General features: G+C 35.3%; 2 protein-coding genes across 2 annotated transcripts in view; one reads left to right on the forward strand and one right to left on the reverse strand.

Annotated features, from left to right (window-relative positions):
* The window catches only part of epg5 (ectopic P-granules autophagy protein 5 homolog (C. elegans)), a 1,176,376-nt gene that overhangs the window by 406,996 nt on the left and 752,767 nt on the right, over nucleotides 1-16,613 (reverse strand). The gene's annotated exons all lie outside the window — the stretch shown is intronic.
* On the forward strand, nucleotides 1,694-15,780 carry fancg (FA complementation group G). The gene is given in 14 exon segments (NM_205639.1): nucleotides 1,694-1,827; nucleotides 1,925-2,009; nucleotides 2,090-2,215; nucleotides 2,296-2,486; nucleotides 3,813-3,954; nucleotides 4,201-4,331; nucleotides 5,524-5,670; nucleotides 6,597-6,751; nucleotides 6,887-6,953; nucleotides 9,848-10,155; nucleotides 10,228-10,268; nucleotides 14,824-14,991; nucleotides 15,072-15,186; nucleotides 15,337-15,780. Coding segments are annotated over 14 exon segments (1,854 nt in total). The 5' UTR covers nucleotides 1,694-1,758; the 3' UTR covers nucleotides 15,446-15,780.

A 16,613-nucleotide genomic window follows, 5' to 3' on the forward strand; every position in this document is an offset into this window, starting at 1 on the left:
ATTAATTAATTTTTTTATTCTAATAATAAAGTTAAGTAATTGTTCTCATTTTTTGTTGCATTGTCACAACATCCCAAAGTCTAAAGTATATATATTTTTAAATATGTGTAGGTGCTCTTTAGACTACTTTTTTATTTTTAAACATAGTTTTAATAACTCATTTCTAATAACTAATTTATTTTGACTTTGCCATGATGACAGTACATAATGTTTTACTTATTTTGTTCGATATTATACAGCTTAAATTGTAATTTAAAGGCTTAACTAGGTTAACTAGGCAAGTTAGGTTAATTAAGTCATCCATTGGACAACAGTGGTTTGTTCTGTTGATCGAAAAAGTTCTTAAGAGGGCTAATAATATTGACTTTCAATTTTAGTCTTTTTAAATATATATTTTTATAAGGTGAAAATTTCAATGTTCTGTTAAATATCACTGGTGAAACAAATAATAAAATTTCACATTTAAAATTATATATATATATATATATATATATATATATATATATATATATATATATATATATATATATATATATATATATATATATATATATATATAGTAAAAGTCAGGTTTATTAACCTTCCTGAATTATTAGCCCAACACATTTCTAATCATAATAGTTTTAATTATTCATTTCTAATAACTGATTTATTTTATCTTTGCCATGATGACAGTAAATAATATTTAACTAGATATTTTCAAGACACTTCTACACAGCTTAAAGTGAAATTTAAAGGCTTGACTAGGTTAATTAGGTTAACTAGGCAGGTTAGGGTAATTAGGCAAGATATTGTTAAACGATGGTTTGTTCTGTAGACTACTGAAAAATATAGCTTAAAGGGGCTAATAGTTTTGACCCTAAACTGGTTTTAATAAAATTAAAAACTGCTTTTATTCTAGCCGAAATAAAACAAATAAGACTTTCTCCTGAAGAAAAAATATTGTCAGACATAGCCTACTGTGAAAATGTCCTTGCTCTGTTAAATATCATTTGGGAAATATTTTAAGAAATATTTTTTGTAGAAATTCAAAGGGGGGACTAATAATTCTGACTTCATCTGTATGTATGTATATATATATATATATATATATATATATATATATATATATATATATATATATATACATAGTAAATTACTTGAAGTAATCTGTTGTGGTAATTGCGCTTGTTGTGGTAATACAGCAACTATAGAAATATCAACAAATTACCTAATACTGTACTTAGTGTTATAAAGCTATATAAACATTGTACTACAAGACACCACAGTTTACTGTATTAAAAACTAATGTAAAAAAATCTAATTTATACTACAGTATTTATGATGTATTTAAAAGTACAATACATACTATAGTATGGTTTCAAAACACTATAATATTGACTACAAAATTTTATAGTATTTTCATGTAGGAGAAATGCATGTGATGACCCCAGACCTCTGAACATATTGGACAGTTTAATGCTTCTTTCCTGTAATTTCTTCGTTTATAATTTTTTTATATTTAAAAAATTGTTATCCAATATTTCAAGAATAAGAACAAAAATATTGCATAACTCAGTATGACTCAGACGATGTTATGCTTTTGCACCCCAAACAGCAGATGGCGCTGTATGAATTATCATTTGTTCAGACTCGCAGGAGGGAAATTTCGAAACAGATCTTGTGGATTATGGTTGTTGTCACTTCGGAAATCAGTGGATTGTGGATATAAGACATGAAATTAGGAAGTATAAGGGCTCTGTTTTTTTAAGGCCTGACATGTCTGTTATTCCCTGTTTGGTTGATCGATGGAGTGAGGAGAACAACAACATAATTCTGGCTTGGAAGGTAACGTTAAGTTAAACAAAGGTGTTTTAATCGTTTACTTGAAATTGTAGCATTAGTCCTCCCACAGAAATACTCATCTACAGAATTTCCATTTCAGCAAAATGAACAGAGCCTTCAACCCAATCGGGAAGTTCGTAAGCGATGCTATTCAGAAAGCCTCAAACTACTTCAGAAAACCCAAGGTAACGTTAACTTACTGTCGTACAGGATTTACAGTAGGGTGCTAGTCTGCAGTTTCTAACCATAAATTGTGTTTGCACAGGACTACCAGCAGCTACTGAACGTCTGAAGCTCGAACTGACAGTTTCATACAACACGTGTTTATTCGCACTGGACTTCTCTAACCCAAGCGAGATGGAGGAGAGTCTGACCCGCAGTTTATTCAGAGGTAAGTACAGCAGCGTCGTTTATTGCTCATTTACATGCCGTATTGTGTGTTCCTAGCTGTGCTGTTCTGTTTGTGTGTAGCTTTAGAGGCTGCTGACTGTCCGGTGTCCAGCACTGAGCCAGTGAAGCTGTGGGAGGATGCTCTGCGCACTTTTGGCTGCTCTGTGTATTTGCCATATGTCCACAAGCTCCTGCTGCTCCAGTGGATGCTGTGGCTCATGCAGGGCCAGCTAGAGAGAGTGCTTACTCTTCTGACTCAGATTGACAGCAAGGTGTGTCAATACAAATCAGTTTAAGAATCATTAGATCCTCCTTGTAGGTTTCTGAAGAAAGAAACTTGCGAAATGTACCTTATTTCTTTTCTTTAAAAATTAAACGGACACATCATATTGTAATGTAAATTGCACTAAAAGAGGAACTCTTTTAAAAAATCTAAAAGAATCTGAAAGTGTTAAAAAAATAAACATGTTTCTGTCTTTTATGTGTTAGAGTAATTGACATGAGGCTCTAGAGAGATACAGTATGCTGAGCTCTTATGCTTTCTGTTAATATCCTTATAACCAAAATTTGTTGGCCTATTTTTTAATAAATGTACATTTCAATAATATAAAAAAAAAAATATATATATATATATATATATATATATATATATATATATATATATATATATATATATATATATAGAGAGAGAGAGAGAGAGAGAGAGAGAGAGAGAGAGAGAGCTAAATTAAAAATGCATTGTCAATAGGCCTATCACAATAATCAATATATCGACTTATCGCACACTCATGAACATGGCCTCAATCATTTTTTTGTGATGCAATAAATATTGCCCATACATAAAAACCAACGTCAGCAACATGTGCAGCCTGTCGTCTTATCCACTGTTCAATGGAGATGTCAGTATGGTTAAAAATCTATAAAATCTAAAATTAACTATAAATTACTATTGTATGTTTTCATGTGGGTGCCTAATAACTGAAAATAGATCTGGTAAAGCACAGGTGTCAAACTCAGTTCCTCTAGGGCTGCAGCTCTGCACACTTCAGTTCCAACTCTATATAAGCACTACCGATCGTACTAATTGAGTGTTTAGAATTGTTTGATACCTACAAATAGGTGTGTTGAAGCAGGGCTGGAACTAAGCTTTGCAGGGCTGCAGGCCCTCCAGGAATGAGTTCGACACCCCTGTGGTAGAGGACACTTTTTGTTAACCTTTTTTCTTTATTTTTTTAGGATATTTACACCATGGCACATTCTGATTCCAATGCCTATTTATTAAAGTTGCTATAATTAAAATAAATACTCTTAAGAATAAAATATGATCTGTTCTTAGAAAGAGAGTGTACTTCCATTATGGTGCTATTATATTCATACCTGCATTATATAATGAGTGGCATAAGTAGATTTTAAAAGGACAATAATATTGTTTATCGCAATAAATTGTAGTACAATATATCATTTAACAGCAGTCTGATATCATGACAGGCCTCATTTTCAAGCAACCTCCACTCAATTTTAGTGTTTAATGTAAATACTGTTGTTTTTCAGAATGTATATTTGAGTCTTTTGTTGCTGTCATTCTCGTGTCCTCTCAGAGGGAGTGTTCAGCACCCGTGAATCTACAGACAGAAACCCGAAACCTTCCTCTGAGACTGGAAGAAGACACCTCACTAATGGTTGCCATGGCAGCAAAGGATCTCAAGGAACTTTTGCATATCTGCACTGTTATATGCCAAGGTTCAAAATGTCCAAACTAAGATATTAAGTATTTTTTTATTTGTTATCAAGTTTAATATGACATTGATGTCAAGACTAATATGACATCAATATAAATGCACAATGCAAATCAGATTGATTACCCTGCATATGATTAAACAGTGAGAAGCAGTGTTGCTCTTTTTTTGTAGCTTCTTTGCCTTTTGAAATGTTATAAGTATTAGAGTAGCCATTAATCCAAAAATATGTTCTTTTATGCTATTTTAGGGGTGGAACAGATGAAGACAGAGAAATATTCTGAGGCCCTTGCTGTTTTTCAGGAGGCTAAAGGTCTTCCGAGTCCCAGAAGTCTCTTGGCACATATCCACACTCTTACAGGCCAGACTTTTGCTAAGCTGGTAAGAAGCTCTGTTCTGCAATCCCCAAACCGATGAACCCTGAGCAAAATGTTGGACCAGCAGTTCCTTTATCAATTCTTGTTTATGTTTGATTCAGTTTGTTTGTTACATTAGAAAAATCTTAACATATAATATAACTAGGGGTGTAACTTTGGTTTAGGAAATTGGAGGACACACAATGGTGGAATTTTTTAAAATTTACATACATTAAAGGACTGGGGATACAAAATCCAGGGAAAAATAGGTTGATTTAACAAATTTAATTTCAAGCTAACACAAAAATTGGAAATTAAAAAAACATGTGCGTGTCGGATCACTTGTAATATCAATGATAGAAATACAGCTAAATATTTGTATGTAGACTAATTATGTGAAAAAATTTTTGGATCATTATTTTGATAATTGTCTTTCATGCATAAGCATATACATTTGGATAATGAAAAACTAACGTGTTTACATTTCTGGTGCTAATTGATAGACTAGCTTCAACAAGTGTTGACAGATTCTGACATATTAATATTGTCATGACCTAATATTCTGAAGCTGTTTGCTCGCATTTTCTTTTTTTATTCATGTGGACATTGAAGTTATCTGTTGGTGCTTCATATTTCATTGCTGTCGTCACTGGCTGAGAAGAGAATTTCAACCGCAATACCTGAGCATTCGAATTTTTACAGAGTTATTTTTTAATGCAGACTCTCTCTGTGCCCTGCTTGCTCACACTCCTCCATGGCAAATTGCGTGCAATATAAAAAAGTGTGGGAACACAAACAGGATTTTAAAATGTGGGGAGGACATGTCCCCCTGTCCCCAGCAAAAATGCCCCTGGATGTGTAGTCGGTCAGAATTTTAGCAGATTTTTATAGCGATAGTTCACTTAAAAATGAAAATGTATTTGCTCGCTTTCAAGTGGTTCCAAACATTTATGAGCTTTTTTTTTATGCTGAACCATTGATTGATTTTATGGTAACCCTTGACATCCATAGTCACAAAACCTCTTTGGAAGTCAATGATTACAGGTTTCTAGCTTTCTTCAAAATATCTTCTTTTGTGTTCAACAAAAGAAAGTAAATCAACTGAGTTTGTGACAAGTGAGGGGTGAGTAAATGATGACACAATGTTCCGCTTTCGGTGAACTATCCCTTTAAGTCCTGTATGTTTCTCACTGGCCATGTTTCTTATGTTCTTGCAGGATCAGCCCCATTGTGCTCTCCACTATTATAGGAAGGCATTGGAGGTAGATTTTTCTTGTCTTGGTGCACTTTATCAAAGTGCTCTGGTGTTCAGACAGCTTGGCAATCCAAAGGCTGAAATGGAGGCCTTGCATCTTCTTTACTCTGTAAGTCGTTGTGCACATAACGGCCATATAAAGTTTCAAGAGTCACAGCCACATTAAAATACATAATTGAATCCCCTGAATGATCATAATGTGAATGAAGAGAACACAACCAACTCCTGAAATTGCTTTGATGCAGTGCTAATTAAATTGTGTGCATGATATCCAGTGTTTTTGACTATGCAATAGTACATCAGCTAAAGATGTTCAATAGTTTTAACCAAAGTGCTTAGTTTATGAAGCAAATCATGTTGTAAAGTTTAATGGGCTGCTATTAAATGCACAGTGTGTAAAATGTATTTTAAATAAAATACCCCCCAAAACACTAAAAGAGTGTTATATATTTAGTTGACTTGTGTATGTGCATTATTTTAAATATTTTGAAGAATATTCAAATCCAGAAAATTACCATCGATTTTTCTGTTTGGTTTTATAGAAACACCAAAAACGCTTGAATATGTTGTGTGCTTTATTAGGCCCAGGGTTCTCACAGGTCATGAAGTTTCATGGAATTTTAAGTGGAATTTTAAGGGTCTATTGAAATTGAAAGTCATATATGAAGATACATGCACTTTTATTACTTTCATTACTTTCATTAGCTACTTCTATCAGTAATGACCTTGTCCTTATTTTGTTCATGCCAAGTTGTTACAATATTAAAAATATTAAATTAATAATTTGTGAGTGCCAAAGGTCCATGTCTCATGACTGTCTTCTAGTGTCAACAAAGCAGATTAAGTTTGAACAAATAAATGTAGAAAGTAATAGGGCTAAGCTGACACTGACAGACTTAATTGAATAACACTGGTTTTATTTGAAGCAGTTAAGGATTTTTTACGTTCTATGAATGCATTTCCTGCATGCTTTGTTTGTAGTGTTACTTTAAAATGTCTTTGTGTAATAATACTGATCTGTTGCTTTGGTCATAGGCAGTCCAGCTACAGTCTGATAAAAGTTTGTCTAGTTTTTCACTGGTCTCTCCTGCTATGCTGCTCGGTGGTGAACAGATGAGCTTCATTAGCAGAGTTCCTTCCCCCTCTCTGATTCTGCACACATTGGCTAACACATGCGTGCTCAATGGCAGGTAAGTCATCCCATTACAGGCACAAATGCTGGACTACATCAACAAATACAAATACAAACATTTTATGATGAAATACAAAGTTTATTGAATTATTTGCAGAATGCTACTCATAATAGGCATATTATTGTCAATCAGTATTTCAGATGGTGTTGAGTGCTATCTTGATCTGTTGACATCACTGCGGTCAGATGGAAAAGGTCTTGTAAGTACTGCAATTTTCAAGCATCAGTTTCAGATGTAATGCATATAGTGATGTGATACAACTAGACCTGTCACAGTAACTACTCTTGGGTGTGCGATACATATTAGACGATTTTGTTAATAAACATAATTATGTATTCATTTGGAACATTTATTTTACCGATTATGAAAAGATAGTGTTAGGAATTTTTTTTAAATTTAATTCCTGTTATTATGTAAACCTGGACCACACAGTCTAATCGTAAAGGTATATTTTTGCAATGCCAGGTCAGAATTATCTTTTTTTAATGCCAAACAGAGGTGAATTACAATTGTTTGGGTTGGTTATATATTTGAAAGAAAGAAAATGTTGATTTTAGCAATTATGAGGCTCCATTTAAACGGCACAAGATGCCGTCGGGGACAAAATGCCTCACAGCGGTTGTTTTTCATCCCATTAGATCGCATTTTTTGAAATGATCAGTCCAAGAGGTGGTGCTGATCAACAACAGTATTAGTTCAAAGACGTTAAAAGCAAATGAAATTGATTAAAACTATCATTTCAAAGCTGTCCAAATGTGACCGTTTATACGCATCAGCTGCTGAACGGAAGTTCTTAGCATTCTCCTTGGCATGCACACAAGGTATAATGGGTAATTTTGCATTCTAAGAAAAAGGTCTTTATTTCAGTTAATATGAAAAACAATGTTTTTACCAAATCTAATATTGGATTTTATTTTAAATGCGTGTTTATGTAAAACAATTTAATTGCACAGGGAAATGATTGGGGTTCTACTGTAAAGAAGTAGTTACTCCACCCCGTTTAGAGCATCATTATGGATGTTTTACTTCATAATTAACGGGTTCAAGCGATGGATCTGTGACAGAGAAACTATGGGTTTTGGGAAACACACTTCACTACATCGTTCTTTTCCCAAACGATGCATCATACTATGATAGTTCGGCCACGAGTTACGTCGTTGTTAAGGGAAACGCATCCCAGATCTGCACCCCAGATTGTCATTATTTATCACAGACCCACACTGTCTGAATATAAAATATTAACTCCTGGTAAAGGTGTGGTATTAGGAACCCTTAGACTTCAGATACTCAGTTGTGTCCCGGCTAAATATTGGTCTGTCCTAACAAACCATACATTATAGAAAAGTGTATCTATTGAACTTTCAGGTGATGTATACATCTCAATTAAAAAAGACACTTATGACTTGCTTTGTTACCTAGTCTCACATATTAACCCAATTCAATTAATACTAATCTAAAAACAAATTGCAGGCAGGGAACAAATGTAAGGACACACACTATTAAAAATATTTAAGTGTCCACAATACAGTGGTTTTATTGTGATAATACTGATTTAATAAATATTAGGGATGTAACGGTATCAGAATTTCACAGTTCGGTAATACCTCGGTATGAATGTCACGGTACGGTATTTATTGAATCATTTACAGGAAAAAAAAACTTTTGAAAATACTCCAAAAAAGTGCCAAAAGTGTCAATGACATACAAATTAGCCATCTATCTGTAAGCTTTGAAACACTAACTTCAATTTTAATAACAAAAAATTATTAAACCATGTAAAAAAATAAAGTTTCAATTTAGTATTGTTGAAAACTCACCACATTCAACATTTAATCACTCACTCACTTAGATAGAGATGGGTTTAAAGGAAAATTATCATATAATTATAATCTGGTAAAAGCTGGTATCTCTGGGTATTTACAATGTCCCCTGCAACAGAAAAAAACCCTCTCATTTGGGACTGAGGTTTCTGGGACAAGAGAGATATGACTTGGCCCAGGTTGACAGCAGTGGGTAACGTTGTGCATTGTCTTTCCACCACTTGAGAAGACAAACCATGAGTGAGATAGAGATCTCTTTGCGGTACAAGTCAATGTCTGCATCAATCTGAACAGTGTGCTGTGTTTCTGCAGTCCCCATGACTGTTATTAGTCGTATTCCCCAACTTGCAGGCACGTGCACACATAGGGCTCAACCTGTGCAGTGTACATGCCCTTTTTAGTCTTGGATAGAAAATGCCCTTCCAAAACGATCAAAAGTGCCCCCGCGACGCGACACAACCTCCGTCCAATCCAGCCCTTCAGTAGGCGCGCGACAACACCTCTCTTGAATATGCGCGCTTAACCCCCCCTCGGCGCTTTACAATACGCGCGCCACAACACAGCTGATCAGAACGCGCGCGACAGCACCGCTATTCAGCACGCGCGCGGCGACAACACCCGCTTTAGGTTCGATCATTTCCATCTTTTTTTCATCTCCGCTACTAGCAGCACACTCCATTTCCGCATTACTGGATCTGTAGCGACAACAGACCGCAAAGGATTATGGCCACGCCTGGGCTGATGGGAAATGAAGTTTCAGCTACGTCCCGTTCGCTTCATTCGCCTGAGCAAATTTTCTCAGAAGACCTATAGTTTTACCGAGTCATGCGACTTCGGTAATATCGAAAAAAATTAATATTGCGGTATGACGGTATTTACAATACCGTTACATCCCTAATAAATATACATTTAAATTTAATCAGCTGCAGTAGCTTTATATGAAACTTTTAAAATAATTTTTTTGGATTTTGTTTGCCATTTTTACACTTTCACTGAAACTGTGGGGTTTGCTGCTTTAAAACCAAGTACTTTTGCACCAGTTTATCTAAACATCATCAGGAAAACACTAAACACTTCTTTTCACCTGTGTACTGTCTCTATCTGCTGTGCTTTGTATGAAGCCCTGCCTCTGCTACAGACAGCAGACAATTGGCAAAAATTTTGGTGACAACCCTTCTCACAGTATATAATGAGAATGTGACATACAAAACTACAAATCAAGTCAATACAGTACTTATTGCTACTGATTCCGTATTATCTAATTGTGTTTCAGGTACCTACAGAAAATGGCACTTGTTTTCCCAGAATCCCAGTGGTCTACATTGAAGCAGGATTTGCTTTATTAAAAGCTCAAAGGTATAGAGATGCTCTTGTGGTCTGCGAGGAGGTCATCACAAGCACTCTGGACTTCATTCCTGAGAGGCTGCTGCTTGATGCTGCTGAAAAACAACATTTAGCTGACAGTGATGCTGTACTTGAAAACATGGACTTTGTGTTATGGGCTGGTGCAGCCCGGCTCCTTCAAGCACAAGCTCACTGGAAACTGAAGGACACCAAAGAGGCTATTACACATTTTACAAGGTACAGTAGGATAATATGAGCTAGGTGTCTCACTGAGTGTTTTTCTAATGCTCTCTTGTTCTTTCCTTTCAGAGCGATCAATCAGCTGGTGAAAGTGTTTGTCAAACAGAAAGGTGAGTAATCTCTTAGTTCTAGTCTGACATTTAAGGCCTGTTCACACTTTGTATTAAAGGGGTATTCCACAGTGTATTTTTAAGGCTTGGTTATGTTTATAAGATGCAGAGCAATGTGTGCTCATGCTTCACTTGTAGAAAATCATGTTATTTTTCCATATATCTTACTTTGATTACATACAGCTACTCGGATAACATGAAAACGACATATTTGCTAGTTCTTCTGAAAGGTCCACCCTTGAGGCTCTGATTGGTCCAATAACATAATGTGCTGTGATTTGCACATTGGCTCTACTTCACTTCCCTGAAAGCATGCGCTTTTGAGCTGTGTAAACAGTCCGATCAAAGCAGCTGTTAGCAGGGTTAGCTGCCTAAATCAGACAGAAATGAAGAGCATACAGCTTGCGTCTGCTCTCTAAAACAAAATCTGACAAGTGTATTTCACATATATTCGGAATAAACATGTGTAAGTAATATGAAACATTCACATATCTTTTTGGAGTTTGTTATTTGAAATGTAGAATGCAGGGAAAGCGTCCGTATAGAGAGACACTGCAGCGCTGCTGAAGATTGTGGGTGTTTACACCAGTTTGACTGATAAATATGAATTTGTAGTTAAATTGTTAACTTTGCCAAACAGTATTTTTCCGTGTTTACATACTTGTTTAAGTACTCGCTACATCATACTGTTAACGCTAAAAAACTCTGCGTCATAGATCAATTTTAACAAATAATAATACTCACAGGTCGTGGCTTACAATCCACAACTTTGTCGATTGGAGGAGTTTTAGACTAATCGATTGGAGTTTTAGACTTCGTCGATTGGAGGAGTTTTAGACGAACCGAGAGAGATTCTGGAAGCTGTCCTTTGTCAAATGCTAGTTATGTAGTTTTAAAAAAAAATTCTGGAACATAATAAAATTAAACTGTATGCATTTCTCATTTCTCTCTCTGTCCTTTGAAAGCCCAAATACAGAAACAGTACAAACTCTGTGGAATTACATTTAGGAGACGGCATTTAGCTTTTACTGCTATAACGTTACAGTGCCTCTGGCCACGTGCCTTCACTGTGTGGGTTTTATGTGTGAGGTGAATGCGTGTAAACTGAAACCCTTGAGATCTCACTAGCCCGGATGTATTTTTTGTAGTCCCCAAATTTGTTTGCCGTAGGCTTTGCTAAGCTAACTCTGTAAAAGCTAGTGTCTTTGCATTAAACCTACATTCAAGTGCCTTACATTCAGAGATATTATTTTCACAATGCACATTATATATGAACTAAATTCTAAAATATGATATCATAGTGGACCACCCCTTTAAAATGCATTTTCGTTTATCCAATCACAAGTGAACAACAGGGTGAAAATGTTTTGAGATTGTCCACTTTCAACACCATCCAGAAGTGGATGTGCCACTGAATGTTCCTGGCAGGAGTTGAAGAAGTAAATGAACTGTACTCTCTTCATCTTCAGCGAAAATAAACAATGACGTAGGGGCCTACTAAATAACGTATGTATTTTCAAAAATGCCAGAGGCAGTCAAGCATACATATGCATATTTTTTTTAAACAAGAGTAAATCGGATAATGAGCCTGATCGAGAGAAGATGAAACTGCGCCCTCCGTGTAGGATTTCAGTCAAACATATTTATCAGGAATCTGGTTATTGCAAAGCTAATGATATAGAAAGAATGTGATTAATAGTGATTAATAAATGAAAGTGTGTTATATAAAATAATATACAATATTAGTCTATATAAATAGGCTATATAAAATATATAAGAACTATTTTATGTGAAACCTTTTAATTTAATTGGGTAATTATACACAAATATAAATAGACAGATATAACCCTTAAAGGACGTTCAAGATGAAAAGCGACCAGAACTACTGTATGAATAGATTCATCTGTTTGCAAAGGCTAAATACAAATAAAAAGTGAACATTATTTTTTTTTTGTACTTTTTTATTTAAAAAAAAAAAAGTTGCAAGAGCCTAGAGCACAGGTGTCAAACTCAGTTCCAAAAGGGCCGGAGCTCTGCACAGTTTAGTTCCAACCCTAATTAAACACACCTGATCAAACTAACTTAGTCCTTCAGTCTTGTTTGAAACCTACAGGTAAGTGTGTTGGAGCAGGTTTGGAACTAAACTGTGCAGGGCTTCGGCCCTCAAGGAATTGAGTTTGACACCCCTGGCCTAGAAGTATTATAGACTTTGCAAATTCAGTTTGCAGACATTTGTAGGTACAGACATCTATTGTGTGCATTCTTGGCAGATTATTCCTGGCTTTTTAAATTTTGTCCATATCGATATGGGAATTATATTGTATCGACCGAAATTAAGAAATATATTGTGATATAAATTTATGCCATATCGTCCAGCCCTAAGGCTATGGCTGCTAATTTCTTTGACTTGACCAATTCCTAGGGGTGGCACAGTGGCTCAGTGGTTAGCATTATCACCTCACAGTTAAAAGGTTGTTGGTTCAAGTCTCAACTGGGCCAGTTAGTGTTTCTGTACAGAGTTTGCATGTTCTCCCCATGTTCGTGTCGATTTTTTTATGGGTGCTCCAGTTTCCCCCACAGTCCAAAGAAGTATTAAAATGAAAATGAACTATAGGTGAATTGGATGAACTAAACTGGCCACAGTGTATGAGTGTGTGTGTGTATATGTGAGAGTGTATGGGTGTTTTCAGTACTAGGTTGCTGCGCGAAGGGCATCTACTACTTAAAACATATGCCAGTGTTGTTGCTGGTTCATTCTGGTGTGGTGACCCCTGATAGATCAGGCACTAAGCCAAAAGAAAATTAATGATCAATTCCTGATCCTTGCATAATAATTTTATTCAAAGACAATTAAATTGTTGGCGATGCAGTGGCGCAGTAGGAAGTGTTGTCACCTCACAGCAAGAAGGACGCTGGTTCGAGCCTTGGCTGGGTCAGTTGGCATTTCTGTGTGGAGTTTGCATGTTCTCTGGTTTCCACCAAAGTCCAAAGACATGCTGTACAGGTGAATGGGGTAGACTAAATTGTCTGTAATGTATAAATGTGAATGAGTGTGTGGTTGTTTCCCAGGGATGGGTTGCAGCTGGAAGGGCAACTGCCGCATTAAAATGTGCTGGATAAGTTGGCGGTTCATTGCGCTGTGGCGACCCCGGATTAATAAAGGGACTAAGCTGAAAAGAAAATGAATGAATGAATGAATTGTTTAAATTGTTTTCAATGTTCTATAATATTTGTTAAACAAATACAATGAAAATAAACACGTATACATGCTAAATCAGAAAAAAAGTGTGTATTAGGAGAAGATCAGAAATAAAATAATTATATTTTCTTTCTATATACGTGTATAGTTTTTTCCACTTTTATTTGATAGGACAGCAGAAAGGGAGACAGGAATGAATAAAGAGCAGAAAGATAGGAGAGGGATCAGCAAAGGACCTTGAACCGGGACTCAAACTCTGGTCACCATGTGCACCTCTGTGTTATATGTCTGCACACTTAACCCCTAGGCCATTGGAACTGACAATGAATTACAGTATAGTTTATAACTGATAAAGTGTGTTTGATTGATCTGCTACATTTAATACCTTTTTGTGCTTTATGGAAATTGTTCTAGCTTTCACAATATTAGATTGATAGATCCGAGAAATGGCAGGTTTGAACAGTAATGTGGCTCTTTGTCTTCTTGTGATCAGATCTACGAAAACACATCTTTATACCAGGTGTGACCATGGCTAAACTCGAACATCTAGTACTAAGACGATTAAGAAAAAGCACACTTGCTGTTAATTTTTATCCTAAAGCAGGGGTGGGAAACATCCGGCCTACGGGCTGTATTCCCCCCCAATTTCTGTTTAATGGAAATATTTATTTTCAACCCATTTTTAAACATTACAGATTTAATAACTCATTTCTAATAACTGATTCCTTTCATATTTGCTATGATGACAGTACATTATATTTTACTAGATATTTTTCAAGATACTAATACTCAGCTTAAAGTGACATTCGAAGGCTTAATTAGGGTATTTAAGCAAGTCTTTGTTTAACAGTAGTTTCTTTTGCAGACAATCAAAAACATATATTGCTTAATGGAGCTAATATTATTGATTAATAATAATGACAATATATTAAAAACTGCTTTTATTCTTGCTGAAATAAAAACAAATTAGACTTTTTCCAGAAGATAAAATATTATAGGAAATACTGTGAAAACTTCCTCTGTTAAACATCATTTGGGAAATGTATATTTATAGAGGCCTATAAAAAACTAAATTCACAGGAGGGCGAATAATTTTGACTTCAACTGATAATCGTTTTAAATAATCGTGATTACAAGTATGACCAAAATAATCGCAATTATGATTTTTCCCATAATCCAGCCAACCTATAATTTAGTATGGCCCCTAAACGATGTTACAAAAATGTAAATGGCCCTTGATAGAAAAAAGGTTCCCCACCCCTGTCCTAAAGTCATCATTGGGTTTCTATTAATAACAGATCTCCATTCAAGAAATGGTGTTTATTTTCATTCTGTTTAATCTTTTCAATCTTTCAGACTGGAAAGAAAAACATCCTGGAAACTCTGAAGTAATGGTTGACAAAGTGTCGACTCTGGAAACAGCAAAAGGACACGCACTAGCTGGTAGAGGACTCTGCTTTTTAGAAAGAGGTCAGCTGAAAGAGGCTCTGAGAGATCTTCATCTCGGTCTGCAGATGTCTCCAGGTATTCAGATGATGTGCTGTCATTAGTCAGTGGGACTTGTTTGTTGCTGCAAGTTTACATGTGGAATTGAATTTCACCAGGCTGCAAGAATACAGAGATGTGGCTCGCTGAGGTCTTGTGGAGGCTTGATCGCAGAGAGGAAGCGTTGGCACACTGGAGAGAAGCACACAGTATTTCAGACAGACCCAAGTCAATGTAAGATATCAGTATCATTGTTGTGCGATGTTATATGTCACAGATATCTTTTGTAATATTACATGTCATATTACATGAAATTCACACATCATTTGAATCTGATTGTAAGGGTATAATCAGTTAATAGTAATCTCTTGATTTACGTTTCAGAAAGCTTCCGCTTTTTTTGCAAGCCTGGGCAGAAGAAACCGCTTTTGACTTCAGTGACTTGAATAAGAAAATGGAGGAATATATTCAAGCCAAGAATGCAAAGACATAGGCAGATGTCAGAGAGGATGCTCTTCACTATTCCTGCTAAAATGCACCTTGACACTTTTTTTTGCTGCATCCAAATGAACCTTTTTTTAAATGTTGTACTATTTGTTTTCAGATGTAGCCTTGCAATATACTAGTAGCCCTGCTACTGTAGCTAAAGTGTCATCCCTGGTAACGTTACAGAAATGCCACAAAGATGCTGTTGCCATTTTATTTAGTCGTGGCAATGAGGTTACATTCCTCTTGTTAGGACGAATGGTGTACAAGAGCAAGAGGATGCATCTATACTCAGTATGTTTTGATGCTATAATTCTTAGTATAATTTATACCTGCAGAATAATAAATTAAAGAACTTTGAAAATCTCTGATTAGCGTTATGCTTTTGGAATGGACATGAAGCTTTGATATTTTACAGCATGATCTTGAAGAATTAAAAAGGTTTGAAATCTAGGTCAAACATGAAATGTTACATTTTAATGTCTGTTTTAAATAAGATTCACAGAAGGGATTTTATAGACATACAAACAGTTAAAATAGTGTCGGCTTGAAAGTTTGAAATAAAGTTTTGGAAAATAAAATCTCAAAATATAGATGAAATAATGTGCCATCTTCATTCAGTTTAACACATTTTTTCGATAAATAAATAAAAAATAAACCCTGTCTAACCTGCACTTAATAAAACATCTAAAGGAATAAATGATCATGGTAAATTAATTGATTAAAAACGTACTGCTAAAAATTAGTACAAAAATATTGGAAACTATATGAAGACAGGAATACAATGCATGTGTTTCCTGAATGTTCTGTGATCTTTTTACAGACTAATATAGATGTTATTTTCGCCATGTTGCCTATTATAAGTATTTTATCTGACAGTTTTGTTGAACACACACACACACACACACACACATAAATATATCATTGTAAAAATGTGTTATTGTTAGAAATAAATCCAAATAAACAAGCCACTAAAACTGCTTTACAAAGACATGACAGTTAGCCAATGTAGCCTACATTTTATTGTGACAGTAATATAAGATAGGCCTTCTCCAGATTTTCTCTGCGTTACAGTTAATTTAGAAATATTACGCAACATATTTGGCGCTTCGTGTATGTTGAGATTACCTAACTTTGGAAACAGAAACACGGCCTATTTGGCAATAGACTAGATG

This window comes from Danio rerio, chromosome 5 (assembly GCF_052040795.2).
Source record: "Danio rerio strain M-AB ecotype USA chromosome 5, GRCz13ab, whole genome shotgun sequence".
In the NCBI taxonomy this organism is placed as follows: domain Eukaryota; kingdom Metazoa; phylum Chordata; class Actinopteri; order Cypriniformes; family Danionidae; genus Danio; species Danio rerio.